General features: G+C 39.1%; 2 protein-coding genes across 8 annotated transcripts in view; both read right to left on the bottom strand.

Annotated features, from left to right (window-relative positions):
- LOC145459097 (secretory phospholipase A2 receptor-like) overlaps positions 1–16,824 on the bottom strand; it is a 58,966-nt gene extending 42,142 nt beyond the window's left edge. For 3 of the 5 annotated variants that reach the window (XM_080337694.1, XM_080337693.1, XM_080337695.1), the window contains exons 1-14: positions 16,703–16,824; positions 11,772–11,923; positions 11,589–11,710; positions 10,806–10,946; positions 10,624–10,741; positions 7,554–7,682; positions 6,645–6,727; positions 6,272–6,378; positions 5,523–5,658; positions 5,256–5,338; positions 4,393–4,515; positions 3,457–3,555; positions 1,252–1,452; positions 1,047–1,129 (exon numbers count right to left, since the gene is read on the bottom strand). In XM_080337694.1, coding sequence (XP_080193820.1) covers positions 1,047–1,129; positions 1,252–1,452; positions 3,457–3,555; positions 4,393–4,515; positions 5,256–5,338; positions 5,523–5,658; positions 6,272–6,378; positions 6,645–6,727; positions 7,554–7,682; positions 10,624–10,741; positions 10,806–10,946; positions 11,589–11,710; positions 11,772–11,923; positions 16,703–16,757 — 1,632 coding nt within the window. In that variant the 5' untranslated portion in view covers positions 16,758–16,824. Of the gene's footprint in view, positions 1–654; positions 800–1,046; positions 1,130–1,251; positions 1,453–3,456; positions 3,556–4,392; positions 4,516–5,255; positions 5,339–5,522; positions 5,659–6,271; positions 6,379–6,644; positions 6,728–7,553; positions 7,683–10,623; positions 10,742–10,805; positions 10,947–11,588; positions 11,711–11,771; positions 11,924–16,702 lie in introns of those variants that run through there. The other 2 variants (XM_080337697.1, XM_080337698.1) reach the window with 2 other exon arrangements.
- Positions 16,825–17,581: 757 nt separating this feature from the next.
- LOC145459099 (uncharacterized) lies at positions 17,582–19,991 on the bottom strand. Of its 3 annotated transcripts, none has more exons than XM_080337700.1 (5): positions 19,681–19,989; positions 19,503–19,572; positions 18,991–19,062; positions 18,577–18,722; positions 17,582–17,989 (listed from the first exon to the last, which is right to left on the bottom strand). In XM_080337700.1, exons 1-5 carry the CDS (start codon positions 19,891–19,893, stop codon positions 17,750–17,752), a joined length of 741 nt encoding a protein of 246 aa, XP_080193826.1. In that variant the 5' UTR covers positions 19,894–19,989; the 3' UTR covers positions 17,582–17,749. The 3 variants fall into 3 exon arrangements, with proteins under 3 accessions (XP_080193826.1, XP_080193827.1, XP_080193828.1); XM_080337701.1 differs by having other exon boundaries at positions 18,567–18,722; positions 19,681–19,987; XM_080337702.1 differs by having other exon boundaries at positions 17,707–18,024; positions 19,681–19,991.
- Between the last annotated feature and the right edge of the window lie 678 nt (positions 19,992–20,669).

Here is a 20,669-nt window from a genome sequence, read left to right as displayed (position 1 = left end):
CACTATTTAAGCTGGCTGGATAATGAGAACATGAAGAGAGAGAGAGTGAGAGAAAGAGACGATATTCTTTTTCATCTGCACCATCGTGATGCTTTGACGACGGAGATATGATACGGCCTTTATAGTAAGGTCATCTGGTCTGCACCCCCATTTTTCTCCTCCATGCTATCCGTGATTGCTGAGCGCCTAGCAGGATAGCCGCGGACACCAGTTTTCGAGTCTTTGGTCTGACCCAGCCGGGGATCGAACCCACGACCTACTGATCAAGAAGCCGGTGGCATCACCATTACACTATCTCCCTAAACTCATATCATCCCTAAAAATATGAAAGACGACTAACCAAGCAATCTGATTAGTAATATCTTCAAAACAGCTTTTCAATTGATTCCTCCCATTTTTGGCTTCCTTATCAAGTCAATTACTGGTACTTAATGGAGAGATATAGTATTATTTCATACAGTGACTTTTGTGAGGTAGTGGGTGATCGCAGAAGGCTTCAAACGATCAATTACAATTCATGACCAATTAAAGCGAGTTAATTTCTACTCTACGTCAGTCAAAGAACGCTACCATGGCATGCAATAATGCAGGATTATGCAGCACACATGATTAGAACAGGTGACTCTACAGATGATGAGGTATGTTAGTAGGCACCGGCATCGGTTTTGCACACGTAAGTTCGGTCGCCACGTGTGCAAGCTTCGTCATTCCATCCCGCATTCTCGTTAGCCCACGAATGGACACAGTTTTCATCAGGACTGGCATTATTAGGCTCTCCTTGTTGCCAGTTAGAGAAATTCTTGCGCAACAAAAGAACTCTGCATTAGTTACCAGCTACCAGTAGCCAAATGATCGTCGTAATTTAGCGGATTATCAAGTAACCATTTGTCTGTTTTTAGTATAATATAGCATATTTTAGGTAAAGAAATTGTACTCTCTGAAGTTCCGATTAGTTCCAGAGTTATGATAGTCGCAACTCGTCCATTCGATAATAACCCTGGAGTCAGTATTCAGATCTAAGTACCCCGAATACATAAACCACTTACAAAGGGTGTGTTGTCTGTCCATTTATAAGTTCCTTCTAGTTGTTTGTCATTCAAACCGATCCAAGTCTGCCCCAATAAATGTGCTGTGAAATAGAAATGTAACTAAGTAAAACCTGTGGTGGTCGCCTCCAGACTATCACACGATGACAAGGAATAGGTTGATGAATATAGCACGTAGGCAATTGTGAAAGTGCGCTCCACTCACCAGCAATGAAGGACTGTTGATCTGAATTATGAATGCTTGCGAGATGACCGCCCAGCCTCACACACTCTGCCTCAGCTTCCTCCCATTGCATGGTCTGACTCCCAAACAGGTAGCAGTATGGGGGATGCAATCTCCAATCGCCAATAACGGCAGTATCAGCATTGTCAGTATCAATATTGCCATCACATTTCCAGTAAATCTCTGTGTACAGTCGGCACAATGCATGAAAATGAAAAATCCACGACATGGATTGACATATGGTGCACAATAGGAGTAACGCACAATACCCTAATTTTTTATCTCATCGGAAATCTTGCCCCGGCTGCCACTAGTAAAATAAAAACCCTTTGCCAGGGATGTCAAACTCAAAGTACGTCGTGGGCCAGATTCAAACTTTCAAATCGCTCACGGCCCGCAGCACCATCAGTCAACTGATTCCATGTTGCACCACGTCCTTGCTTTTTACTTTCTTATTTCACTTTCTTTACTTTCTCATCAAGCATTATATATGTCATAGATATTACATTGTATCACGGATCATAGGGGGTTTATTTGTTGCAAGTAGCGACTCTTTTATTCGCGAACAATGAAGTTGATAAAAATACGATGATCAGCGGTAACACCCATAAAAGTTGGCATATTTTAGGGTTACCATATTTTGGAAATCTGAAGAGGACACTTATTCGAAATTTTTAGACTTGCAATACCGGAGGAAAATCCTGAAAAAATGGTAAATTTTTCCCACCGAGTGGTTGATTGACAAAAAAAAAGTCAGCTTTCCGGTTCAATTCCCGAAATAGCCGCCGGAGCGTTACTTCAGTGCTGATTTACTGTATCTCAGTCGAATTTGGCCCGATATTTAGCCTACCAAAATTCTCAAAAAAGAGGACTTTTGGGCGTCCACCGAGGACACTTTCAAAAAAGTCAAAAAAGAGGACAAATCCACTTAAAAGAGGAAGTGTGGTAACCCTAGCATATTTCCATGCTACCTTGCTTTAGTCGTAATCTGGCGTTCACCTTGTGTAAGCGTTGTGAGGAATAAAAGAGGTTTAACCGTATCCGCAGACGTTGGAATGAGGTTTATAGAATTAATGGCCTTTGATCGATCAGCATTCTGCCATCGGCAAACATCTGTTGGATAATCCGATTTGTGCGAATAATTATCGAGACGACCGATTTCGAATCGTAGGGCGAGGCCGTTCACAATTCCATTTGTGTGCCTTGGAATCAACTTTTATCAAAATACACCAACCAAAACTCTGTCAACAAAAGGAGTTCGTGTACCACCTAAAAATAGTACATTGAACGCTCTCTCATTCGAAATTTCATGCTGGTGACGTCATATTTTGTGATACGATTGTTGATATACGATGTTCTTTCCAATTCTCTACTAGTTGCTGACGATTACCCCTGACGAGTGTCAGCCGAAAATATTCGGGTTCATTTCAATATGAATATACTATTTAATTGTATATTGAAGTTCTGTACCTCCAAGAAGCTCTTTATTATTATAAATCACGATTCAGGTTTCTCTGCATTCCGGGGACCTCTAGAGTCGGAAGAGACACACCAGTGTGACCACAGATATTTGAAATATATTTTTGTGTAACTAAACTGCATGTAGCGGTTTTGCAGTTTGCACTTCTGTGAATAATTACGTTTTGGACAGTTTTCCCTAAAACCATCAACTCGGTGTTCGTGCACTTTTTTGCATTCTCGAAATTGGGTGTCAATGTCGCCGGCTTGTTCCTAGTGGTAACTAGAGTGAAACTACAATGCCGCAGTCGAGTGGTTACAATGCGGCCTTTGAACATACTAGACATTTGCTGTCTTGAGGGACTATTTAACGGAAGTATTTACTTCGAAACATCTCAACATTTTTTACAAACGTGCGGGAAGAAATCGTGTGGCGTGCCGAATGCGGCTCGCATACTGTATGTTTGACACCCCTGTAATATGCCACCAAAACTGTCTAAATATCCAAAAATATTCACATTAATCTTTTGCATGGACCTAAATTGCTAAGAAACACTACCTAGTTTCGTGACAAGGCCTAAGTTACTCGAGCGTTCAAGTATATTGGCCCTATTTCATACCACTACATGGATTTAATGAATATCATTGGGAAGCTATGGTTTCCATAGCAGAGTGACAAATAGTGCGATTTGTAGGGTACACTTTCACGTAGAAGAACTATATACAAACCATCCGGCACTTCAATATCAGAGATCGGCGTTCCTTCGGTAACCTCGCAAACGAAAGCCTGTGGCGAGTAGCAGGTGAGAAGTTCCCAATTCGATAAAGCTAAATAAAACAGCTCTCTTTAAATGACTATAACAGTCATTATTGTAGAAATGAAAATATATTGGTAAGACGACATGGTAGATATGTATATTGTACATATATAAAGAGGTGTTAAAGTAGTCAGCATTGCTACTCAAGTACAAATTAGTAACGACGTAGATTCCACTCAATTACAAGTGACAGCACTATTTAAGAAACGTTAGAAATGCTGCAAGTAGACGTAGAAAATGAGGAATAGTAATCAAGTACGTAATTTCGAAAGAATGTTTGGTCGATGGGTCGCATACATTTAGCAGATAATCGGGGGAAGGGGTGACGACTTTAGAAATTACAGGATGCGTCTATCCTCTAATGATGTAGATCTGGTGGAGGATATCATGATCAAAACATCTCATCGACAACAAGATTTTGCGTAAATCACGAAAAAATGTTCTGCTTCTCAAGGTGCTAAATAAATTCTTCTTGAAATTACTACTCACCGTAGGAACCGAAATATAAACTTATTAATAGCAGAAGAGCCCGCAAAATTGTAGCCTACTTTATAACATTCACTCCAATGACTTTATGGCCAATCTGGACAATAGTGAGTCGGTATATGAATCATTCTTAAAAATAATAGTCACATCTGACCAGGATGCATCAGTTTATTATATTTTTATCATTTCAAAACACAACAAAACTGTGATATCATGAAAACTCCACACCACAAGCTTTTGTCAGTGGTTCTAGAACAAAAACTCCATAATGACCGGTGGCACACTACCATGAAACTAGAGGACAAAACTAGAATTTGAGCATAGTCTCGTTGACATGTCAATGTAAACATGACTTTCTTACACTTTCCGAGGTAAAACTGAGCGCAATCATCTTGGTCTTCTCGAGGGATGTGTGCTCCATCCCATTGTGTATAAGTAATGGCGCTTTGATCTGTCCACGTCAGCTGTTGGTCATGGCCGATATCTGAACACAGGAGATATCTGACAGAGATCGGATGATCATGTTTTCCGGTCTATAGATGTTAGTTATAAATATAATGGACTGAATTCATCATCAAAACACAGTTAGCAACTGAAAAGTACAAGTAGTGTGATACTTGAATCAAATTTTATGTAATCATGTATGCAGTATGTAGGCTTCTTTATTGTACCTTGTGGCTAACCGATCGCATCCTTATGATGTGAAGAGAATATTATCAGCTAATGTAGCATGTATCATTGTAGCAAGCAAGTAAAAAACATTTAACTACCGGTATCATCTTTCTAAAGCTACAATCTCCAGTACTGAAAAAATAATATGGTCAAGGAATACCATGAATTTTGAAGCGACTATTGCTGAATTGCAAATCTATTTACTTCTTTGGCCAGAACAAAAAACACATTTTGGGGGTAGGCTGACTGTTTTTGTTACATATATTTGAATAGATTATGCATTTTAAGATACAGTATTGTTGCTTTCAGCTGTTGAAAAGGGGGGCTTGCTGTTTTACAATAAAGAATTTACATACACCGCCTAAAATTTGCTGTTTTTGGTTTGTTTTGTCAATTTTCAATTTATTTTTCATCATGTACAGACACTAAAAAGACTTTGCTTTTTTATCAATTACCTGTAATTGTTGTACAGACTTACATTACATTCAAAGCTGTAGATACCAGTAAGTAAAAACCATTTTCCACCGACTTGCATTGTCCAAAATAACTTACCAGAAATACCAAGCCACAATTGCAAAACTCCTTCTTTATATAACTCTGTTCCGAATGAGGAGATAAAATGCTGTTCGTCGTCACTGAATACATGAGTCATATTATAAATAAGGTTTAATATGAAGCACTACAAAATAAATGCTTTCAACTTCAAAAATGATTAAAAGACCCAAAAAATAAATAAAATATGCTATCAACATTCTAGTCTCATGGACAAAGACTATAGTTTGTCATACACACCAGTAGTTATCGGAAAATTCATCTTACTTCTGTATTTTCAGCATTCGCGAATTTTGGGCCGTACAATACTTGTATGCTTGCGTCCATGAGAGGAAGAAGTTTTCATTCAAAATAAATTCATAGCACTTCCCGTGGCCATAGATCCAACCGGCAGGACACACAGCTGAACAAAATCAGTCAATACTTGATTGCGTTCACATACTTGTAATAAAAATAATCACATAACACTTTGTCGGACTAGGGGTGCTATCACAGTGCTTGAAAAAAAAGCCATTGAAAACACCATATACTCCTATGTTAATTTTTGTCAGTGCCTTCAGGTGCTTGGGCGACAGTCATGCCAAGGAACTGGAAAGGTATCGAGTCAGGATCACCATTTCTCCTCTCCATGCTATCCCGGAATGCCAGCTGCCTAGTGGGTTAGCCGGATATACCGGTTTTACAGTCTTATTTAGCCTGACTTCGTCACGGCTCGTAACCACAATCCACCAATGAAGAAGTCGAATACTCTACCACAAGGCTTTCTCATCCATCGTCGAACAGCATGGAAACTTTATTCAAAATATTATTCGTTGTCTCCTAATGATTGCCAATAGCACATCACAATATATACCGTATATTGTATGGGCAAAGACACCTTGGAACTACCGAGCAAACACAAGCAATACCATGCTGTGATTTATCTGCAGCCTTCAATCATTAAAGCAGCCAGTGTGGATTCAAACAATAACAACATAGGAATACTTGTGAACACATGACAGAACTGTACGACTCACCTCTCAAGCCTTTGCGGCAAATAAATGGCTTTTGGTCAGTACACTCTGCATTATTCCACTGTCCATCGGTAGCAACAGTTGACTGGACACAGCTTTTACCAGGAGCTCTGTAAATATGACAATGGTTTCGATGATCGGGAATGATTCTCTTATAGGATTGTTTTTAATATTAGGTGCATGCAACGAGGTTCCATATATAGGCCTTCCAATTATTCAATATATATCATACAGGAGCAGCATTTCTACAGTGCTAACAATTCATTTTTCAATTTTAATCGTAAAACATTCATTCGATTTTTTCAAAAGACGCCAACCAAATTGAATAGCCTATAATGGCATTTCATACTTATTATGAAATGATATTCAGACTTACACAGCTGTAGGCTCGTTTGACGCCCAATTAGTATAGGTAAGCACGTCGTGTCCATTGCTCCAGCGTAAAGTTCCTGGCGTATCCTATTGATGATATGAACCGTAATGACGGGCTATTGACTCATGACGAGTTGGATTTAGAGGATTAATAGTTTAATATGTTCCGCATCGTATCATGAAATATCTTCACATTTCAAGACGATATGGGAAAAGTTCAGAATATATTACAGCAACGCTACCTTCACCTCTAAATATGCTGTCTGGATAGAGGTACCAGAAAGACACAATAAGTGGTCAACTTTTTCAAATATATTTTTCAAAAATTTTCAAAGAAATATGGCGGCTAACAGGCGTTTACAGACACTGCATAGTCCAGTAAAATATACAGAATTAGATCAAGTTTTGACAAAGGTTATAAACTGTTTAGACAAGAGTCATCATGTGTAGGGATTTTACTGACAACTTGATAGATCTGAATTCGATCAAACGATTGGCCTTTGAGTTGAATATCAGAGTAACCACAAAAATAAACTCCTTTTTTACATTTCATTCAATTCGTAATAAGCAGAAGTTGTGGCAAAGACAAAAGAAATATCATAATATACAAGGCATGTTACCATCTTTTAATTTTATTTTTTTTCCCTTTTACCTAACATTTGTTGCAGTCATACTGTATATAGAGATAAGTATACCTGTTTGATGCGGGTGTAATCAGACTAATTGACCTCCAAGGTCATATCGATCATTCCTATCAGATACCGAATACTGTGCATGCGTATTTTCTGTACCATTATTGCTGTCTGTTTGTTATGTATTTCAGTTGGATGAAAATAAATACTCTCTCTCTCTCTCTATTACTAAACATGATCAGAAGGTGGGGCATTATAATTATAGTCGCACAGCTACTTACAACATCAGATAGACCAATCCATATATCTTTGTTCACTTTCAATCTCATGTCATTGATAACGGTTTGCTCTTCGACAGACGTAATCGCTGTAAGTTCGGAATTCCATAGATCTTCACAAGTTTTTTCAGCCTAAAAGGTGAAATAGTGTATGGTTAATAACCCAATATGAATTTCAATTATTGATATTTTGGGTTAACATAAATTACACTGGTGAACACATATTTTTAGGCAGACAAAGTAAGAGTGGTTTTGGGGGTTCTGAAGGGCACTGATTCGGAGTATGACCTTAGTTTTTTCAAATTGGCTCTATTTTTAGAGATATTCCATGGGACTCTTTTGACTAAAATCTCATATTTTCGCGGTACGGGCTCAATAAAAATCGGCTCAGTTGTACTATAAAGTTCAGAAATTCAATCTACTTGTTATTTTGACACGCTGAAGACTGTTTTAAATCAAAATACATCAACAGAATTATGTTTCAGAGCATTAGATTTATCATAATTGGAGACTTTCACGGATACCATGTACATAACGAAATACTCAAATAACATTGCATTAATTGAATCAGTTTTATGTCAAACCCTATTTCAAATTCAAAATAATCAGTTGGAATTTAATAATAAAAACTTATATTGTTTCTTGTACTATTTTCGGTTGTAAGCAATTTAGTGCAGTTTTTTAAAAGGTTCCAGCAATAATATGCCATAATATGTTCGACGCATGTGCACTGATATCTTTCTTTTGTTGTTTTGATGTATTGGTGGAACCGTTCCTCTTTCTATTCCCTCTAATCAACAATATTATCAGAAAATATATCAGGATGATTGAACAGGAAGTGAGATTTAATGCTCATGTTTGCTCAAAGTTTTCCATATGCAGATACAAACTCTTGGATCAACTGTTTGTAGTTGCGTGCTTTGTGATCTTTCGAAAAGTTTTATTCCCTACATCCTAGAAAGGATTCCATGCAGTGAGCACCTTTCTTAATAAGAAATTGTAATCCTTAGTCTGTATTCGAATCTGAGATCCATCAAAGACTCCAGATTTAAGCTTCTTATTTGATATGGATACTAGCTATACCCAATTTGTTGGCTTTACGGAAAATTATCCATTTACAAGTGAAAAGAGATGAGTTGCATATGAGTATTTTAGTTAGGCGTTCCAAGGACAAACTTGTTAGCTTTATACTACTCTTTGATCTTGGTAGAATGACCAATTGGTGCAGTAGAAAATATATTTCCATTGTGCAGAAGTACAATTTTTAGGCTTGACAAACTGGTTTTTTAACAAACAAAGTTCTCGCATCAGGTCACGTTTTATTGATGGAATAACTGAGAAAGACATGAGTGTTCATAATAATCAATCATCTATTTATGCGCAGTATAAAAGTAGAAAAATATAGGATTTACTTCTTACCAAGTGAAATATTCAAGGATAAATACAGTGACTTTAAGCTTTTTTTGGGGTTTAAATATCTTCTTTTCAATAGCCAATCTGGCAGAACTCATGCGATATTCGTAATCAGCAGCCTTGAAAACACCAGAAACGGCTCCTAGATGTTCTGCCAAAAAATTTTTTCTTCATTTTGTTGACCAGTGTTATTAGTTGTAAGTCCATTGTCAATACCGTGATGACTAGGGCAAGTTTTAGTTGCAGTTAAATCCGTGGAAAGTTGCAACAGACCACATTTTGCTCGGTTGACTAAAAAAAAAGGGGGGGGGCAATTTTCCGGCTCAGCTCTCGAAATACCCGTAAAAGCGTTACTTCGATGCCAATTTACGGTGTTTCGGTCGAATTTGGCCGTGTATTTCACCAAAATCGAAAATACTTTCATTGAAAATCGAAAAAGTTGCAAAATGTTGCAAAAAGTTGCATGAAAAAAAAATGGACAAAACTTGCAAAAAGTTGCACCATAAGATTCCTTCAAACAGCTTAAAACAGCATTCTACATATCTTACGAGTATTTAGGAAGCTGCCGGAAGCTGTAAAAAAAGTTGCAAAAACTTGCCCTAGTGATGACTTTTATCTGGTCATGTCGGGGTCAAAGTTTATATAGCAGCGGTCGGGAACATTTTTTGTCTGAAGAGTCATATTGGCCCTAATTTTTCAATTTCAACTCCCAAAGAGCCATACATGCTAATCAATTGTTCCGTCAAAACGAAAAATTTGTGACGTCATCATAGCACTAATTCGAATTCACTACATGGGATTCGTCATGTGCGCCACATTTTCTCTGTAAAACTCGTACTTATCACCAATGTTCCCTCTAATTTTTGACGAGTCTGCGCACACTCACCAACTCAGTGCGCAGACCCATGGACAACAGTGCGTAACGACTAAAAAAAGGTCATCACTTAGGATTTTTTGTGTGCAACTTAGATTTTCTGTGCGCAGAGACCGTCTCAGCACTGCGAGTGCGCATATATGCAAGATATAGGTTCGCGACCACTGTTATATAGGAACCACAGGTGGCCCATGACATCCCAAAAGGTCATGACATGGCGAGGATCAAAATTAAGGGGGCTAAATTTGTTCAATAATGAAGTGATGCCATGAATACCTATTGCAACCTAGTGAAAACAAATGACGTCACAACATCTAATTGAAAAATTTGCAGCCTCTGTATCCGGTCAACATTATTTGCCACAGTAATGTATTTCTGCCTCATGTATAAACAGGATAACAAAGCTTTCAAACGAGGGAGTAGGTTTGTCAAGTCAAAAATCATCAAAACATCTTCCGATGATGTCCCGAAATTCTTCCTCAAGCCTTCAATAAAGTCAGACACCAAATGACGTGGAGCAGTGGCCGCCAACCTGTGCTCTGCGAGGAGTTGATTCATTTTGTTAATAGTCCGCGCAAGTCTGTATACTTTTACAAGACAAGCAAAGGTTCAAAAGTATTGTGTTCAAGATCACTGATAATTTATTCATATCAGTTAATCTCTTTAACCAAAACGGGTATGTTACTGCTTGGCTGGATACCCTTTAGTGACCTGATATTGTAGAGAAGCCCATGGTGAAGATGTACGAGCAGTCCAGCGCACCACTATCATAAATGCTTTACTTACCGTTTGCCAGTTGTACTCGGATTCCACCAGTTTGTAACAATAAGATCCATGCTTCTCAAAACCAGCCGATTCATCGCAGTCAGCAATATCCCCATCCGATTTTTCACATATGTAAGCCCTGTATATGGCAAGTTGCTAATTTCTAAACGCTCCCAAAACGAATTAGCAGGACAAAGAGACACCTTGATTTGCCGCATTGGTTGTCATCCCACGAGCCTCGTGAATTTGGATTTGTAGACTCGTCATTGATTGCTATGCAGTCTTCCTGAACAGATGCATCCCCCGTGTCAGCTCCATTGTCCGGTTGTCCTAATTTCCATAGCCTGGCAACGATGAAGAGGCAGTGAGTCATGCGGAATCTCAATATGATAGACAATACACTCATTTTTAGTACACCTGAAGCTTTTAGGATGATACTTTCCATGGGGCGGCTCATGGGTAAATTTAACATTACGAATTTTGACATAATCATCAATAAGCTTTTACAATAAAAAATAACTTTTGCTATTATCTGTCAGCCTGTTGTGTCTGTATGGTGTTTTACATTTTTACTCCGAAGTGCTTGAAAAGTTTGGGTTATTATAGGATCTATATATTTATTATTTGTTCATGAAATGTGTAACTATTATTAAAACACTATGTTTGTAGTAAATCTTTTCAACAAAATTTTCATGATGATTGTCATTGATTGAATTTCCATTGATGATTGAGGATTTAGGAAAAATATTTCGTTGTAATGGGATAATTTGTTGAATGAATATTTGACTTATAACTTCCCATAATTAATTTATTTAATAATCAACCAAGGTAATTTTATGCCAGCTGGCCGAGAACTCTTCAAGATGTACACTAGTAGAGGGAGAAATTTAAGCCAGCAGACCGATATTATGTCACAATCGTCACACATTGAATCCCGTATAAAATCAAAGAAATACAGATAGTCAAAAAATTCAAGATCAACTTACGGTACTGTCGTGTCGAATAGGGTCCCATCTGTCCATTCAAATGATTGTTCATACCGAACATCAGTTCCACCCACCCAAAATTTATCTCCTGTACCTTCGATGAATGTGCTGTAAATGTAGTCCTGAAATGTACGATTGTCCAAAGTTGATTTGAAAACTACATAAAAAAGACAGTCAATTTACTCTCTCGGCTGCATCCTCAAGGCTCACAAGATCACCGCCCAGTTGAAGGCAGTATGACCGTGCCATAGTAAATGAAACCCGCGTATTGAAGACAGAGTAGCAACGGGCATTTCTTTCCGTCCAGCCGGCTGGACATGATGCGAGGCAATAGGCTGAATGCATCGCAGATGTTATTCAGGTCAGTTTTAAAACACAGAGTTACATGATTGATGTGTTGGCGTAGGGATCATGCGGGTGAGGTCCATTGTGATGCAAATGGAGAACGAGTCAACTGAACTATCGAATGGTTACACTCGATACTTGAACAGTATGTAATAGCAGTACTTAAGAGTCACGGATTTTTTTGAAGACATGACTCCGGTCGCAATTTTTCATTTTTTTTCAATGGAAAAGGACTCGACTAGAGTGAAGTAGTCATCGTCAGTACTCAAGTAGAAGTACTGTTGTAAATTTCTACCCAAGTAGAAATAGGAATTCAAAAGTAGGTCCTAATGAAGTAAGTATTCTAGGCCTGGGAAGTAGTGCAAGTAGGCAAAATCTACTTGAAGTACTTCAAAAAGTAGAAGTACTTTGTTACAGACCACCTCTGTACTACGACTCAAGGAATTCTCAGACTCCGACTTGTCTTGTATCAGGACCCATACTTGAAAAGTAGGCCCAGAACATGTCATTTCTATGTTTGAATAAGCATGTCAAGAGTAGGCCTACATCATGGTAGCAATGAGTAGGGCTACATTAGGGTTGCAACCAAGTCACAAGGTTCCGAGTCAGAAGTCTTTCTCACTTTTATAGTTTTGACTCGAGTCAAGTCGAGATATTTTCAATTCACCACCGAGTCAAGTCGGTGAGCAGAGGGTCGAGTACGAGTCATAGTGTTATGACTCGAGTTCGAGTCCAAATCATTGCGTTGACAGTTCAGTTTCGAGTTAAAGTCTTGTTAAACCCACTTTTCACAACTCTGCTTGGCGATATCAAATGGTTCGCATTCATATTAGCCTATACAAATTTTCATCACTTTTAGCAGTTTCTGGTCGCATTTTTAAATTCAAGTACTAATAGACAAAATACTTTACTATTTTTCGAAATTACAATGATGTATCGGTCATGACCGTCTGAGTCTCGAGTCATATGACTTGGTCCGATTCATGTGTAATGACACAGATTAACTCAAATCGAGTCGAGTTATTTTCCATATTTTGAGAAAATGACTAGAGTCAAGTCGGGTTACCAAAAAACCGCGACTCGAGTTGAATCATATAAATGAAGCGTCATGATCTTCTGATTCATTACTATCACCGTTGCCACGTTAATAATTTCTTGCATCACTAGTCACTGCTTTCATAGTGGTATGACAATATATGTACATTGTACACATTGTACAATGTACGTACAGTGATGAGACACTGGACGATCGAATGAATCTCTAATCATGGCTGGTGAGGTGCCTTACATAACATCCGACCAATGTTTCGTCAACGGAATTAAAGAATATAACAGTTATGATCACAGTGTCCTACAATGGTGTGGACACAAGCAAATCTCACGGCACACTGCGATTGGTCTATGTCACACTTTGCATTTGGATAAAGGCAAATTGACGGTAAATTTTGACTGGCTTGCCGAGCGCAAGATTTGATAAAATTTGCATCAATCGTAAGCTACCAAGGTACTGATTACGAAAATATAAATATTATTGTTGTGTTGTTCCTGGAACCCCAAAAATCATCCTTTCATTTTGCATTGTAACTGAGTTTTTCATGGTGACGCAGCAATACAGTCTGGAATAAGCAGCCACAGCTCGGAGCAAGCGTGCGCGCCGCGCAGCGCAGTGATAGTGTGAATGCTAAATCGCTTGCGCCACAATCGCCTATACGCTTGCCGTTTGCGTATAGATAACTAAGGTAACCGGTTACCTTAGTTATCCATAGTTTGCGCTGCTTCTCACTTGCTTACAGATGACATTGCTGCGTCACAATACCAAACTTAGTTACGATCGAAATTCGAGGCTGATTTTTAGTATTTCTAGGACCACTAGCACAATAAAATTTATATTATCGTAATCAGTACCTTGGTAGCTTTCGATTGATACCAATTTTATCAAATTTCAAGCCGTGCGAGTCTGGCAAGGAAGTGGTTACGATAAGCGCCCAGCACGCAGGCGAACCGTGTTCGATTCCCGTCGGAGGTTCATCTGGGCTGCTCTTCCCATGCCGTTGCCGTTGCGACAAAAAAAGCCCAGAGAAAGACCCGACGAAAGAAAGCACTCACAATGAATGGAAAAGAACTAGTAGAAAGGGTCGCGGCTTCAAACAGATCAACATCGAAAAAGAACTGTGACATCGGGCACTCTAGGCCGGGGTGGATGTTAGAGCTTAGAGCAGTGCTTTTCAACCTGTGTGACGGTTCGCACTGGTGCGAACGCAAAAAATTGCGGTGCGAATGACGGAGGTGGTGCGAACGGTGCGAACGAAAAATCCGGATGAGTGCGAACGAAAATCGTGACTGATAATTCGTTCATTTTTCTGACGTGGAATATTTCAAATAAATCTAATGGGAAATTCAAGAGCAGTGCAACTTTTGTAGTTGCGACGCATTTGTAACTTGTTTAACTTACGACACACCACTAATCGTAGGTCTCACAAACCGTAGTGAATTAATATTTTGGACTATAATTATTACGTAACCAAAAGCCTAGTTTGGAAGCTAGTTTAGCGGCAGACATACAGTATATCAGCCCGTCTGAGCCTGTGACAGGCTGGAAAAATGACGTTAAACTAACTTTCTGCTTTCTTTCGCTAGCTGTAATAGCTGTTCGATTAGCGCGAGGCACGTGGATAGAATACCATCATTATAGATTCACATTTGCAAGTTCACATTTGCAAGTGTAACGCAAATTTCAACCCCTTCATGGGGTTATTGAAGTATGGACCGCAAAGGGTACAAGTTTAGGTCAACATGGTGCCAAAGCTATCTTTAATATGTATATGTAATATTTGTTGAAATCATTGCAAAAAATCCTGCGATAGTTTATACATATCCACGGTCACTGTGTTGGGTGATGTAGCCAATAAGCGAGACACGCAGAAAGATGACTTGATCATGAGAATCTTCCGACCTTTGCTTTAAATTCATGATAAGATCTGTCCGAATGGTTTTCCTAGAAAACACGGACGAAGACCGTTGGGATGAACTATAGAGTAGGGGTGTGCAATGAGAGGTTTCCAGCATATGAGACTTTATTCAATACCAGGACAACCCCTTCTGCGTCGGGGCGCCTGAAGACGCAAAGTTTTGGTCATCAAACCGCTGATAAAATGCGGTGCCAAAACATGAGCGGTAACAAAACCTTCTACAAAATGACCGACGCTGGATAACCAAACCTTTCGATATGGTTATGCTCCGTTGTCGGCACGGAATAGTCCCGTTCTTGCAAGCATAGACAGTAGTAGGCTACAAATGCGACACGCAGAGGAATTTATTGATCCTAATTTGAAATCACGTGCGTCAGACATGTTTTGAGAGCTGTAATGGGTATCATTTTGGCGTGTGCGTTCTGTATGTCATACTTTACATGCCCGCAATATCGTAGCATACAACTGTAATATTAAAAATGAATTCCTTTTCATGGGTGAGGCTCGGGTTGCGAGATGCCACTAAAAATCAGATTTTGGTGGCAGTCTAAAAAGCTGCTTGGAGGTTATGAAACTGTTATGAATTCTCAAGTAAGATTGATCTAAAGAGCCGAACACACAGTTTCGTGAGTCTATTCGCTCATATTTACTCGCACAGAAGAGATTTTAAGACCTCGCCATCCAAGCACTAGTGGACGTTCTTGTACAAAACTCAACAACTTGTTTGGTTTAAGTGTGAAGTAGTTGAAATCAAATCGAGCGAAAAAAGTAGCCATTTCAATGAGACAATTGATAGCTTAAGCTACATAGTAGCCAATTTGTTGGACATCTGAACAAAATGCTGTTAAGTATCTTCATCTTTTTGTATAACAATTTTCGGTTAGTGCGAATGAAATTTATTTTACAGAAAAAGTGCGAATGGAGCTCAAAAAGGTTGAAAAGCACTGGCTTAGAGTAAAGGATCGCTACTGATGCGTGTCGTTCTACATCCTCCTATCTGTTCATGACATCGCATTGTGTCTTATCGCACTGTACATTGTGTGTGACTTGTTCAGATAAAAATATAACCCAACCATGTTATGTTATGTTATGTTATGTTATAGCAAGTATTGACCACAGACCAAGACCATTGAAGGAGAGTTCATCTCTGTCTGCACATGCACGGAATGATGGTGATCCCAAGCTATCGTTGGGTTATCGAGCCAGCTCCGCAATTTCCTCTACGCTCAATCTCAGTTTGTTGAGCGCATAATAGCGGGGAAGTCATGGATACTATAAGATTTACAGGCTTTACAGACGCAGAAACTGTGGCCGGAATTCCAGCCACGCGACCGTTTTAGCCATCATTGGCTGCAGGCGGCCCTGTCAGTAGTCGAAATGTGACTGTTGTGGTGGTACGTCGTAGCCTAAGTAACGTGTCAAAATTTTCAAAATCTATAATGATAAATATTACTCGCTGTTACAGTTTTACCTGTTTGACACACGGTCGCTGTCTAGTCATATAACGGCTTATAGTCTTGAGGTAAATCGTAAGTATCATCAGTGAAGTGAGCAATGTCTTATAAAGTTCTTCTGGAAGTAAGTTTAATACCTTGACATGTATTTCATTGCGAAATTTTCAGAATACACGTGTATATTATGAAAATGGATTCACAGTGCTAACGTATGTCGTTTTAGAACCCAGTCGATGCATCCTACGCGCACCCGTGCCACCGTATGAGTGCATTCTTAGGCTTGCGCAAAATGCGCAATTGTCAGCTTCTAAACGACCGACAGTTATTTTTCCGAAGTGGTCCTTACCGTTTAGCAGTGTGAGTACAATAAATACATTAAAGCAGCAATTCCGTAACTCCATGTTAATCCATATAATATTATATTCGCCTAAATCTGAAATGAGGAAAATGTAAGTACTACCGTTCAAATAAAAATCCTACTCCGTAGAATCTTGCATTTCTGACCCCAACTATCGAAAACAGGGTTGAATGTTCATCAAATGTCATTTGGAAAGCGAAGAGAAGTCCATATAGCTAATGTTTTGTCTAATAATAGTAGGTAAATATCGATAAGTCATATTTTTATAAATGATGTGACACTCAAAATTCAACATCTTTTTACTGTACACTTTATCTGTACGAGTGAAATAGAAAAGTCATGGATGTCCACCACGTTTTTTTTCACAGGTCCGATCTGACCGAATAGTAATTCTATCTCAAGTCTGTGTCTTCGAAAATATACGCTTGTGTCTTAGTGGATGTTCTATAGCTATACTACGACAGTATCATATCCATTGCCAGAAGAAGAGAAATTTTCAAATGCCTGGTTGTGGTGACATCTCACAACGTACAATCCTTCCATCGAGCCCATTTTTCGTCCAATGAAACATACCTTATATCCGTCAATTGAGGGTTTCGGGGTCAAGGTACAGCAGAGCATAAGCTTACATAATGATGCTTGAAGAATAACTATTATGCGATGTCGCGGAAAGTTATCTAATTGAGCAAGCAAACATATTCAGCCAGCGGATCCTTCGACGCGCAGAAAAACAAATATTAATTGCTCGTTACTCATTAGGAGGTAATGATAATGTGATTATGTAATTACGCGTAGATCATCCCCATGCAGTGAGTGCATCAATGTGCTCGTTACGCTGTGAGTAAACACCAAATACCGAGCATAAAGTGTGTTTGATCATTATTTATTCGTAACTAAGCGGTAGGCTAATCGGCCATCAGAAATGCCTGAATTATGTCCGTACATTGGTCAAACCACTACGACACAATCAATGAACCGAACATTCGTACGAATTAATCGTACTTAGTAGCTTAATTTCAATAGGCAAGAGAGCAATCACACAATAACTTTTGGTCTTTCGCAGCAAGAACTATGGTTAACGGAGTCAAGTCTTCTGCCTCCTCTTCTTCGACGTGGCAGAGAAATAGTTAGACCACTTCCGGAGCTCTGACATGCTCGCAGTACCGTACTGGGCCTTCCAGTTGAGGTATTGGGAAAGTATATGCAACTTTCGCAAATGTTCAGCTTCGTCATGGGAAGCACTTTCGCGACAACCACGGCTGATGACGTTCGGAGCTGAACAAAGTTTGGTTGGATTGATTATGTGAATCCTGAAAAGGTTATAATAGATTTAGACATTTTCCATGAGTGCTAGCAAACATTCTCATTACTAACTACTCACCACACTTATTTAGAATTATACGATCAAATCACCGCGAAGCGCCTATGTATTATCCGATACAATTTATTCCTATCAGTCATCGTCTTATCAACAACGGGCCTTGTGATACGAGAGTGCCAAATCGTCACATTTTCAGGAGGGGCACTGGGGTGAAAATGTCTAGGACCACTATCCAATAGCAAAGCTATAAATTTCATCAGATGATGTCGTCGAATACTTATGCCCTTGAAAATACATATCTCCTGCATGCGAATGTAGCAACACAAACTCAGCTCTCTGCATCGTCCGCATATGTCAGATTCCCGTTTTTTGCGGTCCATGAGAGCGTCCATTTGTAACGCAAACCGCAGGCCGTGGGGTCGGACTCAAGCTTCATGTTGTGTGTTTTACGTAGGGGATTGGGATATGCGTCGTCTCTAGGACTAGTAACTTGAATATCCGAGGTTCATGAATGTCCTATTCCGGTCTCACCGATGCCTACCGCTGGGGCGCTACTACACGGCGTGTGTCCGAATCTTGTAGGCTTTGTCAAAGTTTGAAATTTCTTCGGAGTTTCATCAGGCCACGTATAGGAATTTCGTTGTATAGAATCTTTTCCGTAACGGATATTGGGCTGTCTCGTTCTCCCTGAATAGAAAAAATCAACAAATTCGAAAGACAGCAGTATAAGTCCGTATTTTTATTGATCTTTTCAGCTTCGTTCGAATGATTCAGGTTGTTGAAATCGATCAAAATATGCAATTACGCAAGTGATAAAACCAATTAGATAAATAGGACACATGACTCAGCAACCTTTCTAATTATAAACTATCACTTAGTTAGGGTAGGTGCTATGTAGCGGAAGCGTACGATGAATAATAGCTAGTCGATCACATGTCGATACGCATACGCTTACCTGCTCGACAAGACGGAATCAGACTGGTTTGGATGCTTTCAGAGTTATGATTGCAAACAAAATTAGTTCGACCTAAAGAATAGAATTATGAGTAAACGACGTACGTACAAACATTCTCTTTTATTAACATGATTTTAATAGTGCAACCAAACAAGGACATGTCAAGTATATGCATGTGGGCTTTATATTATGGGGAAGGGAGCCACACCATGGCATTTTGCTAAAAAAAGATGCTAGGGTAAAAAAGGTCCTGTTCCATTGCAAGACTATCATTTGCATCACATGATACGGTCGAATTATATTGATGTTGAACATTTATATACCCAGTGGAATGTAGCAGCATGAATCCATGAATCTCTGAATCTATGCCCCTTCCGCCCCGCAGAGCTGGTCGGTTTTTAACTTTTCACAGTCCATGAGAGCCTGTTAGTGACTGCTTTTAGATACTACTGAGGCCAAGCTTCTACTTCGCGTAGATCATTATGAAGAAAAAAAAACAAAAATTTACTTACATATGTGTGGAATTGTTTTTTCACACCGAATTGCTGGTATCATTGGATTTACGTCCCATATTCCAAATACCTGTAAGTTTGATGATGACACATCGGCGAAATAAGCAATTAATTATTCATACATAAATTTCATAAACTGAATGAATGGAAATCATGCCGATCCAGCAGTCACACTCACGTTACTAAATCTATTATAAGGACTTTGATAGACCAAACCGGCTGGCTGGGGATTTTGACGCCGCGTTGGTGAATGGAGAAATCTGTTTTGGTTTTCTTCCGCTGTAATTCGATGTTGGTCCTTGAAGTGCCTCGCGGCGCCGCTTCTCATTCCATAGTCACCGAGAGTTGTGGTCCTTGGTATCTTACTACGTTTAGTGAAAACGTTCGCCATTGACCGCGATCTATAACTGTGCGTCCCAGCGATGCTGCTAGCGTTATCTCCCCTATGAGGGCATAAAATGTATTCACTATTTTTGAACGTTGCGCGTTATTGAGAATTTTCAGCGTTAATTCAATCTGTGACATCATAATGAAAAACCAAGCGGTGGAGAAATGCATTCCCGGCAATCAGACTTCATATTTCACGTTCTCTTGATCGGTTGAAGCGTAGATCCGTTATTGTAGGAATACTCCATATTTTCGATTTGCAATCACATTCCAATACATATAAGAGCAATTTTCCCTTGTTCTTGGATAGCGCTATTTAACAAGTACAACGTTAACCAAAATGAGGGATGAACATGTGACAATAATATTACAATGGTAATAAAATGGTATGATGTATAATGAGTTACCATATTTTGGACATGTGAATAGAGGACACTTTTTCAAAATATTCAGACTTATAATACTGGAGTAAAATCCGGAAAAATGGTAAAAAAAGGTAATTTTTCCGACTCGACTTCAATAATATATAGAGGAGATGTGGTACCGATGGATCAAAAATTGCAAAATGATCTCTGGCCCTCAAATCTTCAGCCGAGAATAACAGATCTTTTGCTGTCTCAACACTTTGATACAAGTTCTACCGATCACGGACATTTACATGGATATCCTCCTTTTCAAAAATAGTGATAAAAGTTTCAAATTTGTTGCTCGAACGTATCATCGGTCCCCACCCGGTGGGTCCAATGGCACACGACCATGGTATCTATGAGACTTACGCTC

This window comes from Botryllus schlosseri, chromosome 16 (genome assembly GCF_051294905.1).
Source record: "Botryllus schlosseri isolate E-star chromosome 16, Bs_hap1, whole genome shotgun sequence".
NCBI lineage: Eukaryota > Metazoa > Chordata > Ascidiacea > Stolidobranchia > Styelidae > Botryllus > Botryllus schlosseri.
The sequence above is the reverse complement of the archived record's forward strand: the minus strand, read 5'-3'. Positions and strand labels throughout refer to the sequence as shown.

Excerpts from the sequence above, each read along its gene's own strand:
- LOC145459099 (XM_080337700.1), bottom strand. The coding sequence starts at position 19,893 with ATGGCGAACGTTTTCACTAAACGTAGTAAGATACCAAGGACCACAACT. Across the intron at positions 19,063-19,502 it reads AAAAACAATTCCACACATAT|GTCGAACTAATTTTGTTTGC; the intron begins GTAAGTAAATTT and ends TCTATTCTTTAG. Across the intron at positions 18,723-18,990 it reads GATTCCGTCTTGTCGAGCAG|GGAGAACGAGACAGCCCAAT; the intron begins GTAAGCGTATGC and ends TTTTCTATTCAG.